This window comes from Mytilus californianus, unplaced genomic scaffold (genome assembly GCF_021869535.1).
Source record: "Mytilus californianus isolate M0D057914Y unplaced genomic scaffold, xbMytCali1.0.p SCAF_3, whole genome shotgun sequence".
Classification (NCBI taxonomy): Eukaryota; Metazoa; Mollusca; class Bivalvia; order Mytilida; family Mytilidae; genus Mytilus; species Mytilus californianus.
The window spans coordinates 21463618-21486966 of NW_026262679.1; the positions used below are offsets into that span (position 1 = coordinate 21463618).

Sequence of the window (23349 nt, forward strand, 5' to 3'; positions counted from 1 at the left end):
GAGCTGTAACGTGATCTGACACATTTCATATCATGACTTGCAGACATTTTGCTGCGTATTTTTTGAATATATAATGGGGTATTATTGGTATTGTAAGACTTCTTTGAGGGAAAGGCGTCATATTTTTATTTGTATTGTCATTTCTACTGAATAAGCTATTCAGGAACTTTGAGTAGTGCCAATTGTATCCCAAGAGAAGATACACTTTTATAAATCGTTATAAAAAGTTTTTAGATAAAGTAAGCTTACACTTCTACTATCTTGAATATCATTTGTTTGTTAAATGTGTGATTTGAGTGATTGATATGAAATTCTCATCGTCCTCGGTTAATTATAGTTGCCCAAAGAGAGAGAGAGAGAGAGAGAGAGAGAGAGAGAGAGAGAGAGAGAGAGAATATTTGGGGTTTCATTAGAATAAATTAATTCATTTATCATTTTCATATTAGTAGAATCACGTTGAGTGAAGTAGGGCGCTGGGTCTATGTACAAATTGATGCACCAGTCACAGTTGAAGGTAAATCTTTCAAAAAAACAGTTAGATACCTGCTGGAGGTATGACTAAAATTTGCCATCTGTACAAATCTTATTCTAAGACTGATTGATTACTGAAATGACATTAGCTCTGATAAGTTCAAATAAGTTAATGCATTGCGCATGAAGTTATAATTTCTAGAAAAGTTATTGATAGTTAAGTCCAGAGAAGCGTTTCGGATACACAAAATTTATGTAATTTTTATTTCATTGCACAATTAAGATAGAAACTCGATTACCGAAGCTTTATGTCTTGTATGAGTGCTTGGTTCTAGGCGGACTATTGCTATTTTTTGCTCCAATTTGGATGAGTAAGAATCAGAAATAGAATTTCGAAGACGCAATGAGACCATTAATAGAATTGCTTTAAAAGTCAAATTCAAACGCTCTGTGGTTAAAAAAGATAAAATATTATCAAAGGGATATATCTTGTATGGTTTATCACACTTTTTACTGATAATAAGTTTGATGCTACCGTAGAACAAGATATCTTGTACGTGTAATCCTTAATTTAAACAACATAGAATGCCTAATTATGACCTTGAGATGAAGACCAGCAACTGAAGTCCTGCTCATTTGCTGTTTGTGTGTTTTGCTGCGCATAAACTGAATTTGTGTCATGGATGGATACCCAATATACTTTTTTTCTATTCTATGACATCGGATTGCATCTTTTTAGTTTGGCGAACGCATATAATTGACAGTAAAAGTCGGTTAAAAACTAAATTTTATCATAAAAGAGTCGACCTCAATATTACCATAGGGAGCTATAAATTTTTCGGATGCAAAATTATAGCATCACCAGCATTTGATGTATATCTCATCTAGTTGATAAGAACGCAGGAATTTCATGTCAGATAATAGCTTCTTGAAAGGCTTTAATAGTTAACCTAAGGTTAATAATCATTTAGGTTGAATAGACGTAATTATTATTTAGTTAATTGTTATGGAGTTTCTGTGTCACTTATATTAATCGTAGCCAGTGTCCTCAGTTAGCCTTCTTAGTTAATTTAATAACCGAATGCGACTTATCTTCTGCGGTTTTACCTATCATTTGCATGTGCAACGGATAGAGAAGGAACAAAGTTCCCTATCGGAGTTCCTGAGTTAACTCCGGCTTTTGATAAGGTTCCAGTTGGTCAATCTTTCAATGTAGATATTTGTTGATTGTTGTTTTTTGTCATGCAACTGGCTGTCTTTCGTCGTTTGCGCGTTTAATTCCTGACATTTTAAATTCCACCAGTAAAAAAAATTAATCATATTGAGGTCAAATTAATAGAAATTATAGAACAAATATACAATAGCACGATTATCAAAAAAAAACAACAAAACAGCACGATTATCAAAAAAGACAACAGCACGATTATCATCTAACTGATACATCATGAATGGATTCCCATCTCTGAATATGTGTCACACTGGTGGGTTGGTGGGGTCGTCCTTGAGGCTGTCATTAGCCCATTGGTCAGAGGTTCTGTTTGAAATATCATTGATCGATCATTTCTATAAATTTTCTGTTTACGAAACTTTGAATTGTTCGAAATACTAAAACAATTTCACGGAGGGATAGATAACCTTACCCGTATTGTCAAAACTTTTGTTGGAATTTTGCGTCTTCCGTGTTTTTGCCTTTGAACTATTTTGATTTGAGCGTCACCAATGAGTCTTGTAAAGACAGAACGCGATTCTGATGTGCAGAATTGGAAGCTTGGTATCTTTGATGAGTTATCACACCATTGAAATCTCATCTGTTGTAATAAATTGATGTGGTCTCATGAAATAATTTGCCATTGTTGTTCCATGCTTAATCAATTCTTATGAAGGATGTCGGGAACCCGCTAATAAAAAAATACACTGAAATTTACAACCTCCAAAATAAACCGTTTTTTTTTTTGTGTTTTTTTGTGTGTGTTTTTTTTTAATTTTTTTTTTATTTTGGGGTTTGGGGAAATCAAAAAAATAAAAGACCTTAGTTTTATAGTTTATATAATTTTGTTTTACATGTGTCTGTTATATCTCTACAAGATTTACCTACACAATTGTACAAAGGTCTATATCATAACAATGTATGTACCGATTATGTTTTATCGTTACTCGTTTCTAATTTTAAGGATTTTATCAAGTGGAAGTTCAACTTAAGACTGAAAAAGAATTTTCTTCTTCGCAAAGTTAGGTTTCATCTTTCAGTTTACTGGGTAATATTTCAATCTGTCAAATCAGTTTTGTTTTTTATTACATCATATCTCTTAGAATTTATAGGGCATTATTACCATAGTAGGTTTTAGTATTCTATTAGATTAACCAATTTGAAAACAGTTTTTAAGATGAAAAAATTTTAAACACATTCATAGAACTTCCTCACGCGAATCGTTTTTCTAATAAGTTTATATTTCTTACTGATCAGAAGGAAATTTTATATAACATGATGATGTGGTCTAATTTTCGAGGTCAATGAAATATATAATGAATATTATGGAGCAGTACTAAATATAAATATTCATAAGTCAAACAAAGCAAATATACATGCATCACCCGCGGCCAAGCGAATGTTCAATTAGTCAAAATGTCACAATCAAGAATTGGACATTGGACACAATCGGAAAATATACAGATCAGACGATTTTTTCTGGAAACACCGCGAAAAATGTCGCTAGTGAGTAGTGACACAGACACATCGTGACGATCAATCGATTTGTGAAGGGGTCCATAAATGTATGTAGAGTCGACTTCAGTCGTTCTTCCTCATAACTCTGTTTGAGTAGTTTTTGTGAGATATGTAAACGCCATACGCCATACGATAAAGCAGAGGGTATGTAAATGCTGAGTAATGGAAAGTTTACAATTGGATAATTGAAAGCATCATTGTTTGTCGCAGATACTAGTAGAATAGTTGAAATGTTTGCAAGATGTTTTTTTTTCTTTTTGTCTTTAGAAGGGTCTGAATGAATTATGTTTCATAGGAGCACAACACTAGTCGGCTATGTCTGAGGGGTATTTTTAAAAATACATGTATGATATTTTAACAGATGCGTATTGTTGAAATATGTATTTTCTATATGCTTTATTTTCTCATCAGCAGATTAAGTAATCCTATTTATGTAATAAACATCTGCGTCGCTGTAGCTTTTATAGACAGAATCAAAAAATTCTTTTCGAATCGTTTATGAATTTGATAATTTGATAATTTTTATTGTGGATTAATGTGTTTGAACTCACAATCACTATTGACAATTTTAAAGAATATTTGAACTACTGTTTGTTAGTTGAGCAGATAAACAGGAAGTATAATATAATTGAAAAATTGTTCAAATAATATATGGACCGCTTACACAATTCTATATTTACTATCACGAATTGATCGGTCGTAAAAATATTTCAGTTTCTCTCAACTGTCAAAAGACGCATTTACGTCATCATTGATAGATCTCACATTTTAAAGTCTTAACACTTACCATACGATGTATTTACTTCCCATCGTTTAAGTTAGAACGGTGAGATACATATATTTATTTTGGTTGACTTGAGTTGTTTTGTCGTAATCTGGTCGATATTAAGCTAGTTTCTCCTTTTTGTTTTAATATATATCAGTTCATCAATCAGTGAATTAACGCAAAGGCAAAACAAAGCTTATAAATGTAGAATCTTTTGTGAGTTCATTTACAATTTGACTAATTTGAAATTTAACGCTATTGTTGAAATAGTCTGAGTACACATATGGACATGACTGTGTAATTGTACATTCAACACAATATTACGAATACCCCTCTACCAGAGCAAGAGCAATGGCTTTTGGAGCCTGGTATATATGATGAGTTTTTTATATTGTTATTCAACCTTGATTTTTGTTTTCTTATTGGATTTATGAGAATAGATCATCGGAAAACTACTGTTGCCTCTTATATCCTTACGCATGCGATATAAATTACGTCACAAACCTCACCGTATATATGTAATCCACATATAACATATGCTCATCGAACATGTTATACTTTATAATATTCATTTATCAATTTATTTAATATTCTGTACTTCGTTTGATATAAATTACAAAACGTGTAACGATTTCAAAGCTGCATATCACCTAATCCAATTTCAATTAAAAATAGAAGCCTTAGCTAGAAACCTTGGATACACACTATGATCTGACCCAACGTTTCAGTATAGTTAAATACAGGTATATTCATATGAATAAGAATATAATCGTTCTCAGTATGCATATAAAATTTACTACATGATATGATGTATTAATCAAGAAATCAATCAGCAATAACAACCATATCAACGCTCAGTTTGAGGTATAAGTTTATTATTGTGTAAACAGATGATTACATCGGTTTTTAAATTCTTACTATATTTTTTGGAAAAGAAAACGGTTATTAAGATCCATATTTGGCCAATGAAAATAAATTTTGAGGGAACTACTTTAAATTTGCTTAATATACGGGGAAATGCACAAAATCAAGAAACATCAATAGATAATGTTCTATCCATATTTCATTGGTGGAAACGTTGTTTCAACATCAAAAATAATTCTCTAACATTATGTTTAACTTTACATCAAATGTAATTTTAAACAGAAACTAACAAGAGAGGTGAACGATACCAAAGTTTGTCATTAACAACAAAATCCCTAAAAGACGAAAAAAATATGATACACCAATAGAAAACTGCGACCGAGGTTCCTGACCTTCCAGAAGGCATATCAATATATTAAGGAGTTAAACTAGTTTTTCTGAGATATAAAAACACTCAAAGATACCAGGTTTATAATTTAGTACGTATACCCTCTTTTAACTCGAGTAGTGGAACAACATAGAGTACAAAAATGAACGTGCATATGTATTTCTGTTTTGAGGCGGTATTGTTGAAACAAGCTTAAATGTAGCTTACGCCTCAGTTCATTCCTGGTTCTGGTTTTGCTAAGTCTTTAGTTATGTGCGAATGTTGTGAATTTTTATATTTACTCTTTTAATCTGTTCTTTTGGTCATGGTAATGTCTGTCTATCTTCAAATCATGATTTTTTTTATAGTTCCATAGTTATTGTCTTTATTTTGTAAATAATCAGGTTTCACTATTCACTGTAAACTTACCTTCACAATGTGAATTAAAGTAATTTAAAGGATTAATTTGGCTTTCTACAATAAAAAAACGACAAGTTGTGTTCTACTTTTCTGGTATTGTATTTCCGCAAGGCGATGCATGTTTGATTACCTCGTTAGTTTTGCCTGACTGTGTTCAATAAAACAAATTAATATTACAATATTTTTGTTCTTTCGGAAACGAAGCTTTTACTCTAAAATTGCAAGACGACAAAAAGCAATACTTAGATTTAATTATAAGGTGTTTCCTAAAGGTAATAATAAACAGGTTTTACTCGTCTTTTTAAGGTTTGTTTAATCAAAGACGTCAGTACATTACTGAAAAACTAAAGTTGTTTTTCGAAAAATAAATTGGCATGTTATATATTGTTATTGTGGAAAAATCAGTGATTCAGAAACAAAATATGAATGATAGTTGTGTTAATGCTTAAATTCATCACTTATATGTCAAGGGAAAGAGTGCTATTAGTCCGACAGAAATGTGTTATGATTGATCTTCATATATATTATGTATCAATACTCTGTATGTCCTACATCGTAAATGTAAGCATTCGATTTTTACTTGAAAGTGTATAAAAAGGATATATCTAAATATTTTGAAGATTAGGACTACGATGATGGACAACAATGCTGTATTGAAGTTTTTATTTACCAATGCTTTTCAAATTTATCAAATCAAATATTTGCAATAATAATTATTATTTTCAAAATATTGTAAAACTGTATTCCCTTTGCAGCAGCAGTTTAATAAAGATATGACGATTTTTTTCAGGTTCAAGCGGAACTTTAGAATATATACAAAAATAAAATGAAAGATATTGTTTTTAGACACTAGATCTTTGATAGAATTGTACTTTTGCAAATCAATCCAACAATTTCACAATGAACCGAAGATGCTTACTCAGATTGAGGCTTTGTTCCATAGAAATGTCTATAGTGCAAACAAACAAGCAATTGTATATTTGCAAACACGGAGATAAAGGACTAAGGTCAAATCAATCAAGATAATGAATTTTAATTGTAAGATATTTTTGTACATCAATTTAATGATTAGTTTTTAAATCAACAAATTCTTTGCCAATCTGAGCACCTTCAGTTTAAAAAGAAAAGATCACTATCTATAAAAATTTCGGAATACAATTAAACGTTAGTTTTTACTTAGCGTTAGTGTCTTGTTTTCTTTATTAACGTTAATCATATACTGAAAACAAAGTGTCAAATAACAAATAGATTACAATAAAACAATGGGTTAAACAAGAGTTTTGACCTGTATCTCCATGTTATGTTTCATTCACCGGGTTAAAATCAGGAGGGTTGTCACCTACAGGAATTGGAATATGAGAGATGACTGTTGTACATTGTAAACTAAAACGATTTCCTAACAATGTAACTTTGATCAATATAATTTCAATGTTATGCTGAATGGACATTAACTTAAAAAAAAAAAAGAATAATATTGTAGATTTTGTAAAATCTGGTATTGAAGAACATTTGTAACTAGAATGAGCTGGTTTGTATCCAAAGGAAAATACTCAGCTCTACTCCTATTAAACATTATTTCAGACTGCTTTCCTAATCATTTTAAATTAATACTCAACATATGATTAAAGCTTCCATCTTTTAAAGAGGTATTTCTGATGTATCATGTGACTGTTCGAAGTCAGGATCCAATATTGCAGTGGTTGTCATTAGTTGCTGTTTGCCTGATTAGTTTTTCTTTTGTTGTTTAAAGCATAAACCAAGTCGTTGATTTTCTCTTTTAAATTGTTTCACATTTTAACATGGCGGGATTTTTATAGCTTACTATATAGTATGGGTTGTTAATCATTTTTGAAGTTCGTACAGCAAACTTTAGTTTACATCTGCGTTCTTTGGTTGTTGTGGACTATTGTCTCTTTTGCAATCATACCACATATCCTTACTTTTAAAACAATAAAACTGAAAACAAAGCTATACTCTTTAAAAACCGAAACGATTTAAAGAACACCAGAATGGTTAGCATATACGGTTGCGTTTTCAACAACTGTAATAATAGAGAAACGTAGAATAAGAAAACAAATACAATCAATGGTCATTTCTTGATGATCTACATCTATACAATCTATTTAAGAATAATCAAAACCTGCTTAAGTTAACTTAACATTACATAATTGCATATTTTGTTTAAAAAAAAAACCATACAAAATGTTAGAGTTGATAATACATTTATGTATAAAATGCGATGAAAATAATATTAACGTACATTGTAATACTGTACTGGGTGATTGATACTCTTGTTAAGGGGACGACATTTTTATTTTCTGGGGGAGTGGAAGGGATTTTGAAAATGAATGACTTGGCCTGGTAAGACCTGAACATAAAATATCTGGCCCAAAACAAGATGAAAATTATTATTTTGCAACACAAAATACAGGAAACAGTGGTATACAAGAGTGGACATAAATTAATCATGTGTAGATCAGATGCGAATGAATATTCAATCCTGAAAAATAAAGCCCCGGCCCCTGTTTTTGCCAGAATATTAAATGGTCTTCCTCGAGACCCAAGAGGAATTGAAATTGCCATAATTAGATTAACACACAACAAGCAATGATTTTGCCTTAGGATTCGGAACAACCAAAAACCCGTAATATTAAACTCATAGAAAGCAAGGTAAATAATGTTATAATTGGCCAGATGCACCGGATATGAAAATTCATAAAAACGAATGCAATAGAATATATCAAAGTATACATCTTTTGCATGAGGGTGTCACGTACCGATTGTACTATTCTCTTTTAAATGTAAGAAATATTACAATTATTTATACCACGGAATATCTTTCAGGTTAAAAGAGGTTATGCCTCTCAAACAAACTAACAACTTGGGAATCGGATATGCATTTTCATTAAGAAGTCATTTAACAGATTCTCCTCTGTCAATATTAAAACTTTACATTCTAGAATACAGGTTAATGAAGCCGTGTCATGGGAATGACTAATAGTACAAGTTCAATCCAGAGAAATCTTTAATATTATATTGCTTGTTAGATTTGATACAGGTCAATTTGCGACATAATTGTGACAGAGGATCTGACACATACACCTTCGTAGGTTTGAGTATGTTGTGTCCGATTTTTTTTTGTGAATTTTGCAATAAGATATGTTTAAGCTAAACATCATTTATTTCAAATTTTCTAAAATATGTTCTATAACTTTACAGTGATTATGTCATAATGGAGTCAAGCGGGAAATACGCATCAGAACTTGTCCATGTCAAGATAGTTATTGCCTCATTATGTATAACTAAATCAGCGCAAAACTTCAAATTTGGTTTCATTATGTATTTGAATATTGTATGCTCTTGCATGCAGTAGCTGTCCTGATATATACAATCCAATTATAGCAGTACAGAATTCATTCATTTATTTGGCAATAAAATGGAATTTCTCACTCGTCTATTCTACAATGAAACATTCGACCAGCAGATGATTTGACCGAGTAAAACTAGATAAAACATCCATCTTGATGGCAATATACGATATCCAGCAATAGACATATACCTTCCATGTATATCAATCTCTAGTCACATGTTATTCGTATTCTACTACGCAAGATCTGATTTCAACGTCATTTTTTTCCATAAGATAACACGTTTCTTAATAAAGGACAGGCATTCTTATATTTCACTAGATAAAATTAGCTTTTAAAAGCTCAATCCTCCGGGTTCTTTTTCACAATCAGTGGGTACACAAAAGGTAGCATCTTCGCTAGCCAAGGGTTACGATCCACTTCCCTCCTCTTCACTCTTGACGGATTGACATATAATGTCTGAGACACAAGGTAATAATTTTCATTGGTTGCAGTCGAAACTCACTGCATCCAATCAAAAAGCGCCTATAACATGATCACGTGTAAATGTAGAAAGTGTATGTAAACAATTGCCACGTGCTTATTGTGCAACAAGTCTTTACATCCCTAAACATACGACTATACTTAGTGACAATTTAAATGTTTTTAATCAACTAATAGAAGTTCCTGTGAATGTTTCTTGCACAAATGCATTAATGATAAACGTATATTTTCGTTTCCTGCTTTACCAAGTGTGTAGAATCTAGACGTTACCGTGTTTTTACCTCCAAATTGAAGAGTTCAAGTGTTACCATTGGTCAAGAATAATGTATTAGGAATGGGCGTTCCTTTAATCTACCGATAGATGGCGCAACATTGTTATCACAAATGTTGGCTTAATCTGCCAAGGGTGGAGAGGAGGAAAGTGGATCGTAACCCTTGGCTAGCGAAGATGAAAAGGTAGACAAAAGAACGTATATTAATTCAACTGATAGCTGAAGTCTACAATATTAGTAGGATACGCGACAAAAACACAAATACATGTAAAGATTCTTGACAATTATGTATAGAAAAATCCTCAAATTTACTGATATCCCTATTATATCATTTCCTGAAACAAATTGAAATAGAGAAACGGGAAATTACTATGTGTTTTTTACAATCAGTAAAATATTTTTGTTACATTTCTACAGGGATCAATATTCAAACCTATTTCTACATACTAGCTGTTTTGTTCAATATACCCATGTATAAGCAATATAGACCTCAACGAATTCTTAGAATTAATGTGCTCCTTTTTCAACACAATCGCTAACGTTTCGGATGTCATAAATTTTTATCTTAAGATGTTTCTTACTTTTCGGAGGCAACTTGTCTATTTCATTTTAAATGTACTATTGTTAGTTCCGTGCAGCATCTAAGAATGTTTAGAGAATCGGAAATTAATGCTCTTAAATTATCATTGTTCAGACGAATCACTTATAGGTTAATTAAATAGTTGGCATTTTAGAAATGTAGAAATTAAAACCATGATGAATTATTGTTAACAAACTACAGGCACTAAAGTGCATGTACCACTCACACGAATCTATGTCTCATCTGATTCGTATGTATTGTTTTGATATTTTTTTTCATTTGCCAACAGAACCATAATGTTTCTTCAAAGATTTTTTTCTTTAGATTACTGCTGACAGGCTTGATTACAACTGTTTTTGTAGTTTTTGTAGTTTCAAAGCGGAGATGAAATTGTATTAACAATATGGGTTTAGGGGGAGAGTTGAGCGCTAACAAACATGTTTAACCCCGCCACATTCTGTATTTGCCTGCCCCAAGTCATGAACCTGTAGTTTAATGGTTGTCGTTGGTTTATGTCTATCATATTTGTTTTCGTTTTGTTATAAACTAGGCCGTTAATTTTCTCAATTGAATTGTTTCATATTTTTCATGTCGGGGCCTTTTATAGCCGACTATACGGTATGGTTTTTTTCTCATTGTTGAAGGCCACACGGGTGCCTATAATTGCTTACATGCACTTTATTTGAAGTTAGGTGGATATTTGTCGCATTTGCAATCATACCACATCTCCTTATTTTTTATATGAACTTACAATTATATATATTTCGTTATTGCCGCCATGTGTAATATTTGATCAATATGAAATGAAACTTTCAAAGAAGGGTTTTCAAAACATTATCGTTTTTTAAAGTTTGTAAAGAGTTCACTACTCAAGTTTCTAAGAAAAACTTTGAATATTAGCCAATCAGAATAAAAAATATGTTTTTAGCGACCAATGTTATACCTGATCTGAATGGAATGTGATAATTTGTAGTTTCAGGGGAAATGATAATTGCTCATTTGAATACAAAAGATCCGACCTTGTAAGATGAGAAAAACAGAAAATGTACCTATCAATACTATCGTGATGGTCATGTTTTTCGGTTTATCAAATGATTTACATTCGATATTCCCCCAAGTTGGATTGAAATTGAGCATGTAGTTTCAGAGAAGTTTGCAAAAATGTAAATTGATAACAGGCGACAAATGTCAAAACACGTACCAAGAGATGTCAAGATCTCACATTGGCCATTTTTGTCAAGTTAACATAGTTTAAAGGTTAATTTGTTTAGTTTTTTTGTCGTGTTAATCATAACCTACAATGTAAATGCATTCAATATTTACATTCTGTCATATTTGATTCCAAATTTTCATCAATATTTGCTCTGGACTTACCCATTGAGACAGATTTTGTATATACTCTCTGACTAACATGAAGAAATATCATTGCAATGCCTTATATTCAGTTTCCGATCAGAGTGTTCCTTGCTTTCAGTACTGTAACATGAAAATGTTGATGCAACACTGTAAATACAATTTACTAATCAATTTTATTTTTTACAGTTTTATAGACGTCATGTTACATATAGTTATGACAATGATGAAATTAAATTTTATTCTCTGTCTTCACAAATGTATACATATATCAAATCTTCTTTGAAATTGTATGAATAAATAAATCGTATGAAATACTAGTACTCTTTATTTTTGGAAATCATATCAAAAGCAAACTACAAAATAGTAACAATCGATTCGTGATACCACTACAATATATCAATTTATTCTAAAATTATAGTGTAGATTATTCTAGTATTCATAATTCATTAGAAATTTTTATTATGATCTAAAAGCAAAATCCATCGGAATACAATTTTATTTATACATCCTTGACTTTCATTTTATTTTTGGTTTGAGCGTTTATGATGAAGTTAATCTAGAAAAAAGCTTCAGACGCACAACATTAAAATGTATTTTGTTCCATTTTCCTTTTTCATATTTATAAAAAGAAAGCCGTATCATGCATTGAGATTATTACACTGTAGAAGAACGACGTGATTTGGTCATACTACACTAAAAGTACTTAATTTGTAGATAACAAACGGTCGGTCTGAATCCTTGGGCTACAATTATTCAGTATTTGAATTTAGTTTACCAGTAAATGAAGGCATACGAATGTGTTAAGGTCAAAGATTTCACAGATAGCATTGATTTTGAAATATTTAATTTTGGCCACGAGCTTCACTGATCAGAGTTTGACATTAATTGTTGAAATGTGCATCTGGTGCAGTAAAATTGGTATACTGTAAATGTTATTAAATACAAAAATGTAGGATACATTTTCTTATATTATTTTTTGCGATGTTGATGTATGCATTTTGACTCGTGGTTGTTTTTATTGCCTTCTAGATATTTTCTGTCTCTGTTTTAGTCTGCAAATAAGCAATGTGCAATGATTTCATGTCAGGATTCTTGAACATTTAATTTCGTTTTTAGATACGATATCTTCTTTAGATGACAAGATCAAATATATGCTTTAAAAGACACCATGATTAACAAAATAGGTATACACGCAAATGTATGTGATTATCTACACCTAATAGATTGATATTATACTAGAGTCATAATTAGCTTCAATACACAGACGCGCTAGAGTAGATTTTACAGCACCCAACAGATACAGATATGTATATATAGGTAGCGATGTTATGCTCTTATAACCAGTAAAAGTGACATCTTGAGATTATTTTGTGGTTAAATTGTCGAACCATTAAATAGTTTTATGTCATATAATTTTAGTTGTCAGTATAAATCTATATCTCATTTACACACGGTGTAGCCATTATACCTTGACTCAGTTAATAAATCGTTGAATGCACGTGTTTGAAGTTCTTAGAAAAAAAATGTTTTTTCTCTCAAAACACATACTTCTAATAAGTATAAGTAGTATTTAGTTGGTATGCTATTATATATTTATATAATGTAGTTAAATGACTCATTATGACTTAAATATGAATTTTTTGCTCAACCTATAGGTAAAAGTAAAACCTAAATCTCATTAATCGATTAGGAATAAACAATGGAAGGCAACACACAAAAGCTGAGGGAATAGCATGAACCACAAAAGGAGCGAGATCGGTTGCGTCGACAGCGTGCGCGTCTCCTGCCAAGCATGGATTACCCGTCATGTTATTTTATATTTGTCAAAATGTCACAAAAGAGGGACGAAAGATACCAGAGGGACAGTCAAACTCATAGATCGAAAACAAACTGATAACGCCATGGCCAAAAATAAAGACAAACAGACAAATAATAGTACAGATGACACAACATAGAAAACTAAAGACTAAGCAACACGAACCCCACCAAAAACTGGGGGTGATCTCAGGTGCTCCGGAAGGGTAAGCAGATCCTGCTCCACATGTGGCACCCGTCGTGTTGCTTATGTTATTACAAATCCGGTAAATAGTCCAATTCGGTAAGTCACATTTATGAAAAGGGAAGGGCATTGTAGTTACGACATAAGGAACATATCTGATATCATCTGTGAAACGGTTATTCCATAACTGTCAACCAACTCGTGATGGCGTCCGTAAAATTTATGAAGGGATGATTTCAACTTCACCATTTGGAACTCTTGGCTTAATAGCTTCCTTGTGAGCAGCAATCCTCTATCAAGGAAATCATGATAGGAAACACAAGCTCGGGAATATCGTATCAATTGGGAGATATATACTCCGTATGCAGGCGCTGCTGGAATGTTGCTACATAGAAATGGAAAGTTCACAATTGGGAAGCTGAAATCATCTCTTTTGTCGTAAAGTTTTGTTTTCAACCGACCCTCATTGTCAATTTCTAGATGTAAGTCAAGATATGAGGCAGACTTAACTGTATCTGTAGTATCCTTTATCTCTAGTTCGATGGGATAGATTCGTTCAACATAGTCACCAAATTTTGTATTATTTAGTGAGAGAACATCATCTATATAGCGGAACGTAGAGTTAAAGGATATTGCTAACTTCTTATCTTTCTTCACAATCGGTAATTGGACACAATCGGTAAATTGCAGATCATACAATTATACTGGTATCCAAAGATCTAAGACCGCAAAAATATGTCGCTAGTGTGGTAGTAAGTTTAGATACTGACACATGGTATCGGTCAACCAATTTGTGATAGTGACCATACAATTTATGTAGTGTCGATTTCAGTCGTTATTCGTAATAACTCTATTAGAGTAGTGTTTGTGTAAGAAGCACACCCATTTTAATAAAGTCAGAATGATGTGAACATGCACGTGCGTTATGTCTTAATTTAGATAGTTAAAGGACATTCGATGGAGCAGAGTGTCGACATGCGCATCTGGTGCAATAAAACTTGGTACCGATAACATTTTTACAGCTGAGAAATGGGAAATGACATTTGGAAAGTTAAAATCATCTCGATTGTCATAGATTCTAGTTTGAAGTCGTCCATCCGTTTCAAAATGTATTCCTCGAATGCACGAAACCTTGAAAGTTTAAAGGCAAAACTAATTGTAGGTTTGGGCAGAACAAAAAATGTAAAAATTCAACGAAAAACATTTTGAGTAAATGCTTAAGGCTGATCCTTGATTGACGTTTTAGAATTCGGGGCAATTCAGAGCTTGGAATATTGTTGAGACATTTGTTATTAAAGATCGTCTGTTCATCTATAATATATACATGTATATATATATATCTTGTTATGTTTATTGCATCCTATAGTTGCTGTCTCGTTGAAGTATGTACTTTTATAAATGACTCAGAGTAGAACACATCATTATATGTATATTATTAAAATCATGTTAGTCTATTCAGGTTATAAAGTAAATTCGACACTAAATCTGTCAAAACGTTTTACACATTTACGTAATGCTTCCATTTTAAGCCAAAAAATAGCCATTTTGAATCATTTTTGGACACACCATGAAAATATATGTAACGACATGTAATCTAAAAATGGAATTAATTGACATTTATATTCGGTATATTCGTTTATGTATGAATATTTTATATTCTTTTCTACAGCTTTATTTGTTTCAAGTGATGTAATATCAGCATCCAAAAAAAGCAACAATAAAAGTCCTTAACTTAAAGTAGTATGATTAATAAAAATGTATTAAAAGCGAACTTATAACTATTTCAAAGAAAATCCTTACAGCAATTGTGCTAAGAATAAATAACGATAGACTGTCATTGTCATTACTTGGAATGGAGACTTACAAATAAGTTTATAATAAACGCCAATGTCATAATATATCAGCTTATTTTTAAGAGGCTTGAAAAATGGGAAAGGGCAATTGTTAATGTGCCCTTGAACAGATTCTTGCCAAAAATGAAATAGGTTATGTTTTTCTGTTGTTTTCCATTCAAAAATAGGCCTCTGATAATGAAGGAAAAAGAATTAAATAGCAATTGACATTTATGTTATAAAATATCACTTACTATAATTAGGAAACAATGACATTATGAAATGCTCCAGCTGCAGTTAAAATAAGTGGGATATCATAAATGAGGAAAAAACCAATATGAATTCATTCTTTCGTTGTACATGTACATGTGAAGTGCATGTACAAAATGAAAACCCAGAATATATATCGAAATAAAAAGGGGTCTTTGTACCAAAGATTACAATTTGGAATGTTATAAGTTAACTACAGGTGTAATAAGGTATTTCTTATTTTATTTTACTAAATCTTTTACTATTATAATTATAAAAAAGATTAGGAAAAAGCACTAAAACAGCAGATATATATATTAAAAAACACAAATAATAGCCCATATGTATTGCCCACTTTATTAGAAACATCTTTCGATGATAATTATTATTACAATTAGCTATTTACTGTAAAAGTGACCGAGTACTTGCACAATGATACTGACAGGAAATCCTGCAAATATATATATATCGTATCAAACTGTAGATATATGCTTAATATTATGCAGTTCTTTATGGAATGTTGCTAGGTAGATATGGAATGTTCTCAATGGTAAAATTTAAGTTATCTCTTTCGTCGAATATTTTGATTTGTATCCGAAAATTCATTTCTATGTTGCCTTTTAGGCATTATGCAGCCCTTATTATGACTGTGTTATCTTTTATTAGTTCATTGTGATAGATGCGTCAATGTAACAAATGTGTATTTATAATATTTAACCTTATTTTACAAATTATATACAAGTGAAATCCTTTAAGCCTAGGATATTTTATATTCCTTTTTATTATGATGTCTGCAATCTTCAAGAGATTTACTTTTTTCATTATATCCATCGATTCTGTTATGTAAGATATTCTACTTGTAGTCATATTTTTCAAAATGTATCATTTTTGTGAATCAAAAATTTCTTGAAAATTACTTTTGTCAAGAAAATTTTCTTCATCGAAATAGATGGGACGAAAAAATGAAAAGCAACATTTGTCTGACAAATTTGATAATAATTGACATGGGAACATCTCCGCGTTTAGACTGACAAAATATCTTATCTTCTTACGTAACTCCTGCCGTTCAGAAAGATATATAGATTAAGAAAGTGTTGGCAGACAAACAGTGGGATTTGACTAACCGTTTTTTTCATAATCAGTACCATAAAAAGATAAAAGACAATATATATTTTCTCGGGTTTTTTTCACAGTTTAAAACAAAAATTGCTGCCACAATAAACGTTGAGATAATCGAAGATAATATTTCATGTGACATTTTGTTTTTTAGGTTTGGGTAGAGTTTATTTGTTTTGACTTGCTTTTGTTTCGTTGTTTTGTTTTGTTTTGTGTTTGTTTGTTTATTATTTAGTTTTTTCTTACTACATGTTCTAGCTAAAGTAAAATTTCTTATTTACAGTCCGTTTGTTGTCATTAATCAATTGATTAATTGATGTCTAATGTCGGAGAACAGAGATCATGCATTGTAGAAATTATAAACTTAAAATATGGATATAGTTCAAGTGGTCTTGGTTGTAAACATAACATACTTGCAATATGACAATAAACCTCAGATGCATATCAACGAATCACTTTGTTTCTTTGAAGTACAATACTCTTTAAATGAGACACATCACATATGTTGATCAATTTCAATGTTTCCCTTCATAATCGACCATATTTAGGTATGTTGTTTTTAATGAATAACCGAAGAAGACGTCCATCTTAAGCCTATGATATATACAGACCTGCATTTTCTGGGATCTTTATTTCATAACAGTATAAAAAAAATAAAAATGTGGTATAATTGCAAATGAGACGGTTATGAATTAAGACATAAGGACAAGGTTATGAACAATTAAAGGTCAAGGTGTGGCTTTCAACAATAAGAATTCAAATACAATATTGAAAGCAATTAAAGGCATCAGGATGAGATACGTTTCAGCTCCAGGTCAGTCAAACTTATATTGCTAACACAACAACGCGTTGATAGTTGTCTTCATAAAAGAAATTTGAAAAAAAATACCTTTGAATATGTGTGAAAATTACTGGCATTAAGTGTCAAAACGATAGGTAAATATAGCGGAATTAACAACAACGCTATTCTCAAAAAATAATTTGTAAGTCTGAAAAGAATGTTAAATGCAAGTCCCATGTATTTGTTATCAGTTGTAGGATCGACGTCTCATTGGCCCAAACTAAATATCTACTTTTATTCATAATGAAACACAAATTCAATGCTTTGTAATATAAAATCATTTCATTTTAAAATTGATTGAAACTAGTTACAAACTGTTTCATCTTATTTCACAATGAAGAGAATTTGATATATGTATAACTTTTATGTATGTAGGTAAACAAATTCCAGACGTTTTGCAAATGCACTGCCTCAAAAGTCAAGATTACTTTAACAAAAATCCTGTTTTACAGGTCTTTCCTTCATTGAATGATTTGAGATTGTAGTTATATAACCTGTATGCTAATCTGTTGCGTAGATATCAGATTATTTATGATTAAGAAGAACACAATTTTCTTTTGTGTTACAATGTAAACAGGTTATTACTATTGAAGTCAAATTAATCTTAATAAGATCTTAGTACACTGATATTTTATATTTCAACAGCTGATGACATGTACGCCAACAGCTACTTTCTGAAACAGAACCAGATAGCACCCGAGGATATGACCGAGGAACAAAGATTATTATACAGACTTATACGTAATTACGACCGATCGTCCCGACCCGTGTACCAGGCTACGACACCAGTTATCATTAGATTAGGCATATCACTTACACAAGTATTAGATGTTGTAAGTTATAAATCTTGTTTAATACATAACCATAATCGTGAGAAAAATTTATGATATATTTGAGAAGTGGTACGATTGCAAATGAAACAAGTATCCATAACGACCAAAGGACTAGAATATTAACAATAACAGGACTCCTTGCGACCTTCAATTTGTTTTAGATTCTACTACAATGTAAATTGATCACATTCAAAAATGAGTTTATTTCAGAGTACCAAAATGTTTATATGGATATCAACTTATTTAACGAGTTTACTAAACAACATGGCCGTAAAAATAAGGATAATGATATCCCGCTTGTGAAATGATTTCTACAGCCAAACTTCCAAACGACATTAAGTGTCAAATAGTAAACAATTGTATCATTATCACACCTCAGCTTAAAGCCTCCTCTGAACATTTGAATTTTGGCTACATAAACTACACAAAAAAAAACGTGAAATGTGTTATCAACTTGTCTGCTTCTTTTATGTGTTTTTTTTAGCTTTTTTTTTATACTTTTGAATTACTAGAATTAACTAATTATAATCATTTGTAATAAAACATATAAGAATAATGAGATTAATACTTTATGAAGCGTAAACAAGTAAAAGACTCTTTGGGTGTTTTGAATAAATGACGTGCTTTTGATGGTCTTTCGAATTTAGTTGAAATTCATGACTATTTGACTTTCTTCACTACACTCATACACAATGTTATTTAAAAGAAGTTGGCATATTGAACAAAAATAGTCTTTGAAAAAATTTAATTGCATATCTATTTGCTGCAACTCTTAAAAAGTCTTCTTCTGTAATGAAAAGGGTAAATATTCCAGAATACTTATTTGAAGTGTGGTGAGATGATCACATCGGTAAGCCATCGAAACATCTACAACCTGTCGATAACCTTTGTTTCCAAAACTTACATGAAGATGTTGTCCAGGACAAAGTTTATATAATTCCTTCACAGTTCTAGTAAATCTTACAAATTATTATATTCGTTACCAATGAAGGCTTTATCAAAGTTGCAGGAAATGCAATTTTATTTTAATGTTGATTAAACAAGAAAACGCTTGTTTGATAACAATTTGTGAGAGTGTAGTGTAGAGAGTCGAAACAAACTCCAACTGAATTGATTGAACCATTAAATGAATTATTTAAAACATCAAAAAGAGATGTTTATACTCCATAGGTATTCATTCTATTATTTCAAGGCTTTTTTTTAAATTTCATAATAAGTTCCTTAATAGTAGTTAGGGAACTAGTTCAAAATCTTGATTTAGGTTTCAAAATAAAGAATACATATGTAATATTTTTATAAGCAAAAAAGTCAATTTGCTAAAAATATAATTATATTCTTCGATTAAATGTTCTCTTTTAAACTTCCAAATGATCCTAAATACTGCAATATATTGATATAAGAACTAATTGTCTGTAAAAAAATAACAGCTGTCTTTTGTGAGTCTGTAATAAACGTTAGGAGAAATATGTGTCGTCTGCAAACTTACTTATTTATGTTACATAATGTTATTATGTTCTCACTTGCAATTATTTAATGTGAAATGTAGATTTACTGTTCATTTGATTTAGAGAATTTCCGGAAACATTTGCGTTATTAAAGGCTAATTATGTTGTCAAGTTCCGGTTCAAGGCTAATGAACGCCATTAATATATTTATTGTGTTCACTGAGTTATTGCCCAAAATGATAAACAAAGTGAAAAAAAGCATCCATCAAAATATATTTCACTTTTTTATCTTGATTCATTATATTTTAGAAATAAGGTTTTATTTTCTATCATAAAGATAAGCCAACAATGGTTAAATAATTTAATATAGGATGACAGCTGCATGTACTCCTGAAAGATTTGAAGAAAAAGAAAACAGACGAGTTTAAGAATAAGACAATCTGTGATTCCGAATTTCTTTTTTTAATGTATGACTTATTATCCTATGTCACATTTCAGATGAGTTACTTTTAATTGTTCAACAAAAATTAAGGTTTTCTACCCCAGAGTCTTTCGGAATTGTGATGGCCCTCAGCGCTCTTCAACTTGGTAATTTATTTTGCCTCTTAACTTTCTTGATTCGAGCGTCACACTAGAGTCTTTTAGTAGACATAATGAGCGTCTGGCGTACTAGATTATAAGCCTTATACAAAGACATACACAGTAAAAAAGTATTTGCACTGCCCTTAAGTTCACCCCATTCACTTTTCCCCGAGATAAATTTTGAACGGTCCCTTATTTGTGTTACTCTGATTAAATTATATATATTAAGCTAATGCCAAGGTTTTCAAAAAAAGTTTACGCCACACAAAAAGCCTTTTAAAAAAACTTGTTTTGTATGAACATGATGAAAAAGTATTCGCCCTGTCCATATTTGCACCGGCCCGTCCTGCTGATAAATATTGCGCAGTCCCTTATTTAAATATATTGGCAAATAAAGTTCATGTGTAACTATCTACATATACATGTTTCTGTAACATTTCTTACCTAACTTTGTATTCATATCAAACACCTGTTGGTACTGTGATTGCATACTGATGGGCTGTATTATTTCTTACCTGTAGCTAACTTTGTATTCTTATCAAAAATGTGGTACTGTGTTTGTATACGGTCAGGCTGTTTCATGGTATCTTTGAAAGTGCCACGACCATAATTTAATACACGGGTTGTATGACATAACGATAATGGGTTGTTGCACATCTTACACGGGTTGTATGAGATCACTATATTGGGTTGTTGCATATCTTACACCCAGCCAGACCATCTGCAAGAATAGAGCTCAACTACCGCCTTCCTTCTCTCCAATCATCATTGTCTCCGACACATACGTTTTTTTCAAATTTTTTCTAACAAATGACGGATCAGGAAAACCAGTGTGACGTTCACAGAGCGGACAGGGTTTGTGGTTTGATCATATTGACGGAAAGACGAACTAAAACTGTAACAAGCTCTTTGTCTAATTTATTTTAGACCCTACTTGTACAGCTGATACATTTTCACTGCGTTTTAATTGTGTTTTTTTTTTTCTGATCGAAAATATCCCACCTTTCGTGCCATTTACAATATTATGTCCCCAGACGACATTAATAAACAAACCGGCGCCTAACTGGACTTGAATCGTATGGCGTCGTAAAATTTGATATAACGAGGATTTTGTTACTTCAGCAGTATATCAATATGCAAATAAATGATATACAATTTTACTCCATACGTATATCTACAATTAAAAAAAATATTATGCGCGGCGCATTCAAAAACAGCCGATCAGGCTTCCTTAATTAAGACAAAGCTTGCAAACTTCTAAAGGTTCAAATTGTATCTTAGACCAAGGCCAATTGTAGAACAACTTTAAACAGTAGTTGCTTTTTTTCCTCCCATGATGTTACTTGTGAAAATATAGAATTCTATTTTGAAGCAGCTGGTCTATATACAAGACAGGAAACTAAGTATATCTTATAGTAAATAAAGCTTAACAGAATGGTTTGGTGGTTTGATTATTAGAGACTAAATCACAATAATGACAGGTTGTATGGTCACTAATGTTCAAATCTACTCATTGTCAGACAGTAATAAAGGGTAATATGGAGTTAACAGTATTAAATTATTTCTATAAGTATGGAGATTTAGGAAATGCGATATTTGTTTTAATAGTATGCTGTCTGTGGTTTAACGTTGTTGTTGCTATTATGTTCAAGGAAAGGTCATAATCACAACAGGACAACACTAGACAACGTCTGTTAAATAAAACAAATTGTATACCAAGGAATGATATCATTTAAAGCTGTTAAAGTTATTATCTTTTATTTGACTTTGCAGGTTTATTAAGATATATATCTGCTTATACTAGTATTTTATTTTCAGGATGAAAAGAATCAAGTACTTACAACAAATATTTGGCTTGATCAGGTAAGAAATTCTGTAAACAAACTTATTTTCCGAGCAACTTATTGTAGCGACTTTCCCGATTAGAAAAATAAAGTAAATATAAATTATCGCTTGTATGTCAAACTTGGACTTTCGATTATAGAAACACACCACAAAAGCAAGACATTTGCGAAAATAAATCGGCTACAAAGTAATAAAGCCAAAATAGAATTTGTGAAAATAATATGGTTTATAGTACGGTTATGTAACCATGCAATTATATGCTACATGTAAAAGAGGGACGAAAGATACCAGAGGGACAGTCAAACTCATAGATCGAAAACGACTTAACAAGATACAGTCATGTGGCCATGTAAGTATATGTTACATGTTACTTTACAAGTTACAATCATGTGGCCATGTAACTATATGTTACATGTTACTTTACTAGATACAATCATGTGGCCATGTAAGTATATGTACATGTTACTTTACTAAATACAATAATGTTGCATTGTAAGTATATGTTACATGTAACTTCACTAGATACAATCATGTGGTAATGTAAGTATATGCTACACGTTACATCACTAGATACAATCATGTGGCCATGTAACTATATGTTACATGTTACTTTACTAAATACAATCATGTGGCTATGTAAGTATATGTACATGTTACTTTACTAAATACAATCATGTTGCATTGTAAGTATATGTTACATATAACTTTACTAGATACAATGATGTGGCCATATAAGTATATGTACATGTTATTTTACTCAATACAATCATGTGGCCATGTATGTATATGTTAAGCCTAAAACAAGAACTGAAGGAATCGCTCGTACTCCAAAAACAAATGAGACAGGGTAAATGTAAACTTTATGCAACTTTACTAGTTACAATTATATGATCCTTTAATTAGCTAATATGTAGGCAATTATGTGCAATATGACA

At 31.3% G+C, this 23349-nt stretch overlaps 1 protein-coding gene across 1 annotated transcript in view; it reads left to right on the forward strand.

Moving 5' to 3' along the window:
* LOC127734116 (acetylcholine receptor subunit alpha-type acr-16-like) overlaps positions 1-23349 on the forward strand; it is a 54688-nt gene that overhangs the window by 25609 nt on the left and 5730 nt on the right. Inside the window, exons 2-3 of the mRNA XM_052243773.1 lie at positions 18355-18542; positions 22388-22432. Of these exons, the coding sequence (XP_052099733.1) occupies positions 18363-18542; positions 22388-22432 (225 nt within the window). The 5' untranslated portion in view covers positions 18355-18362. The remainder of the gene's footprint in view (positions 1-18354; positions 18543-22387; positions 22433-23349) is intronic.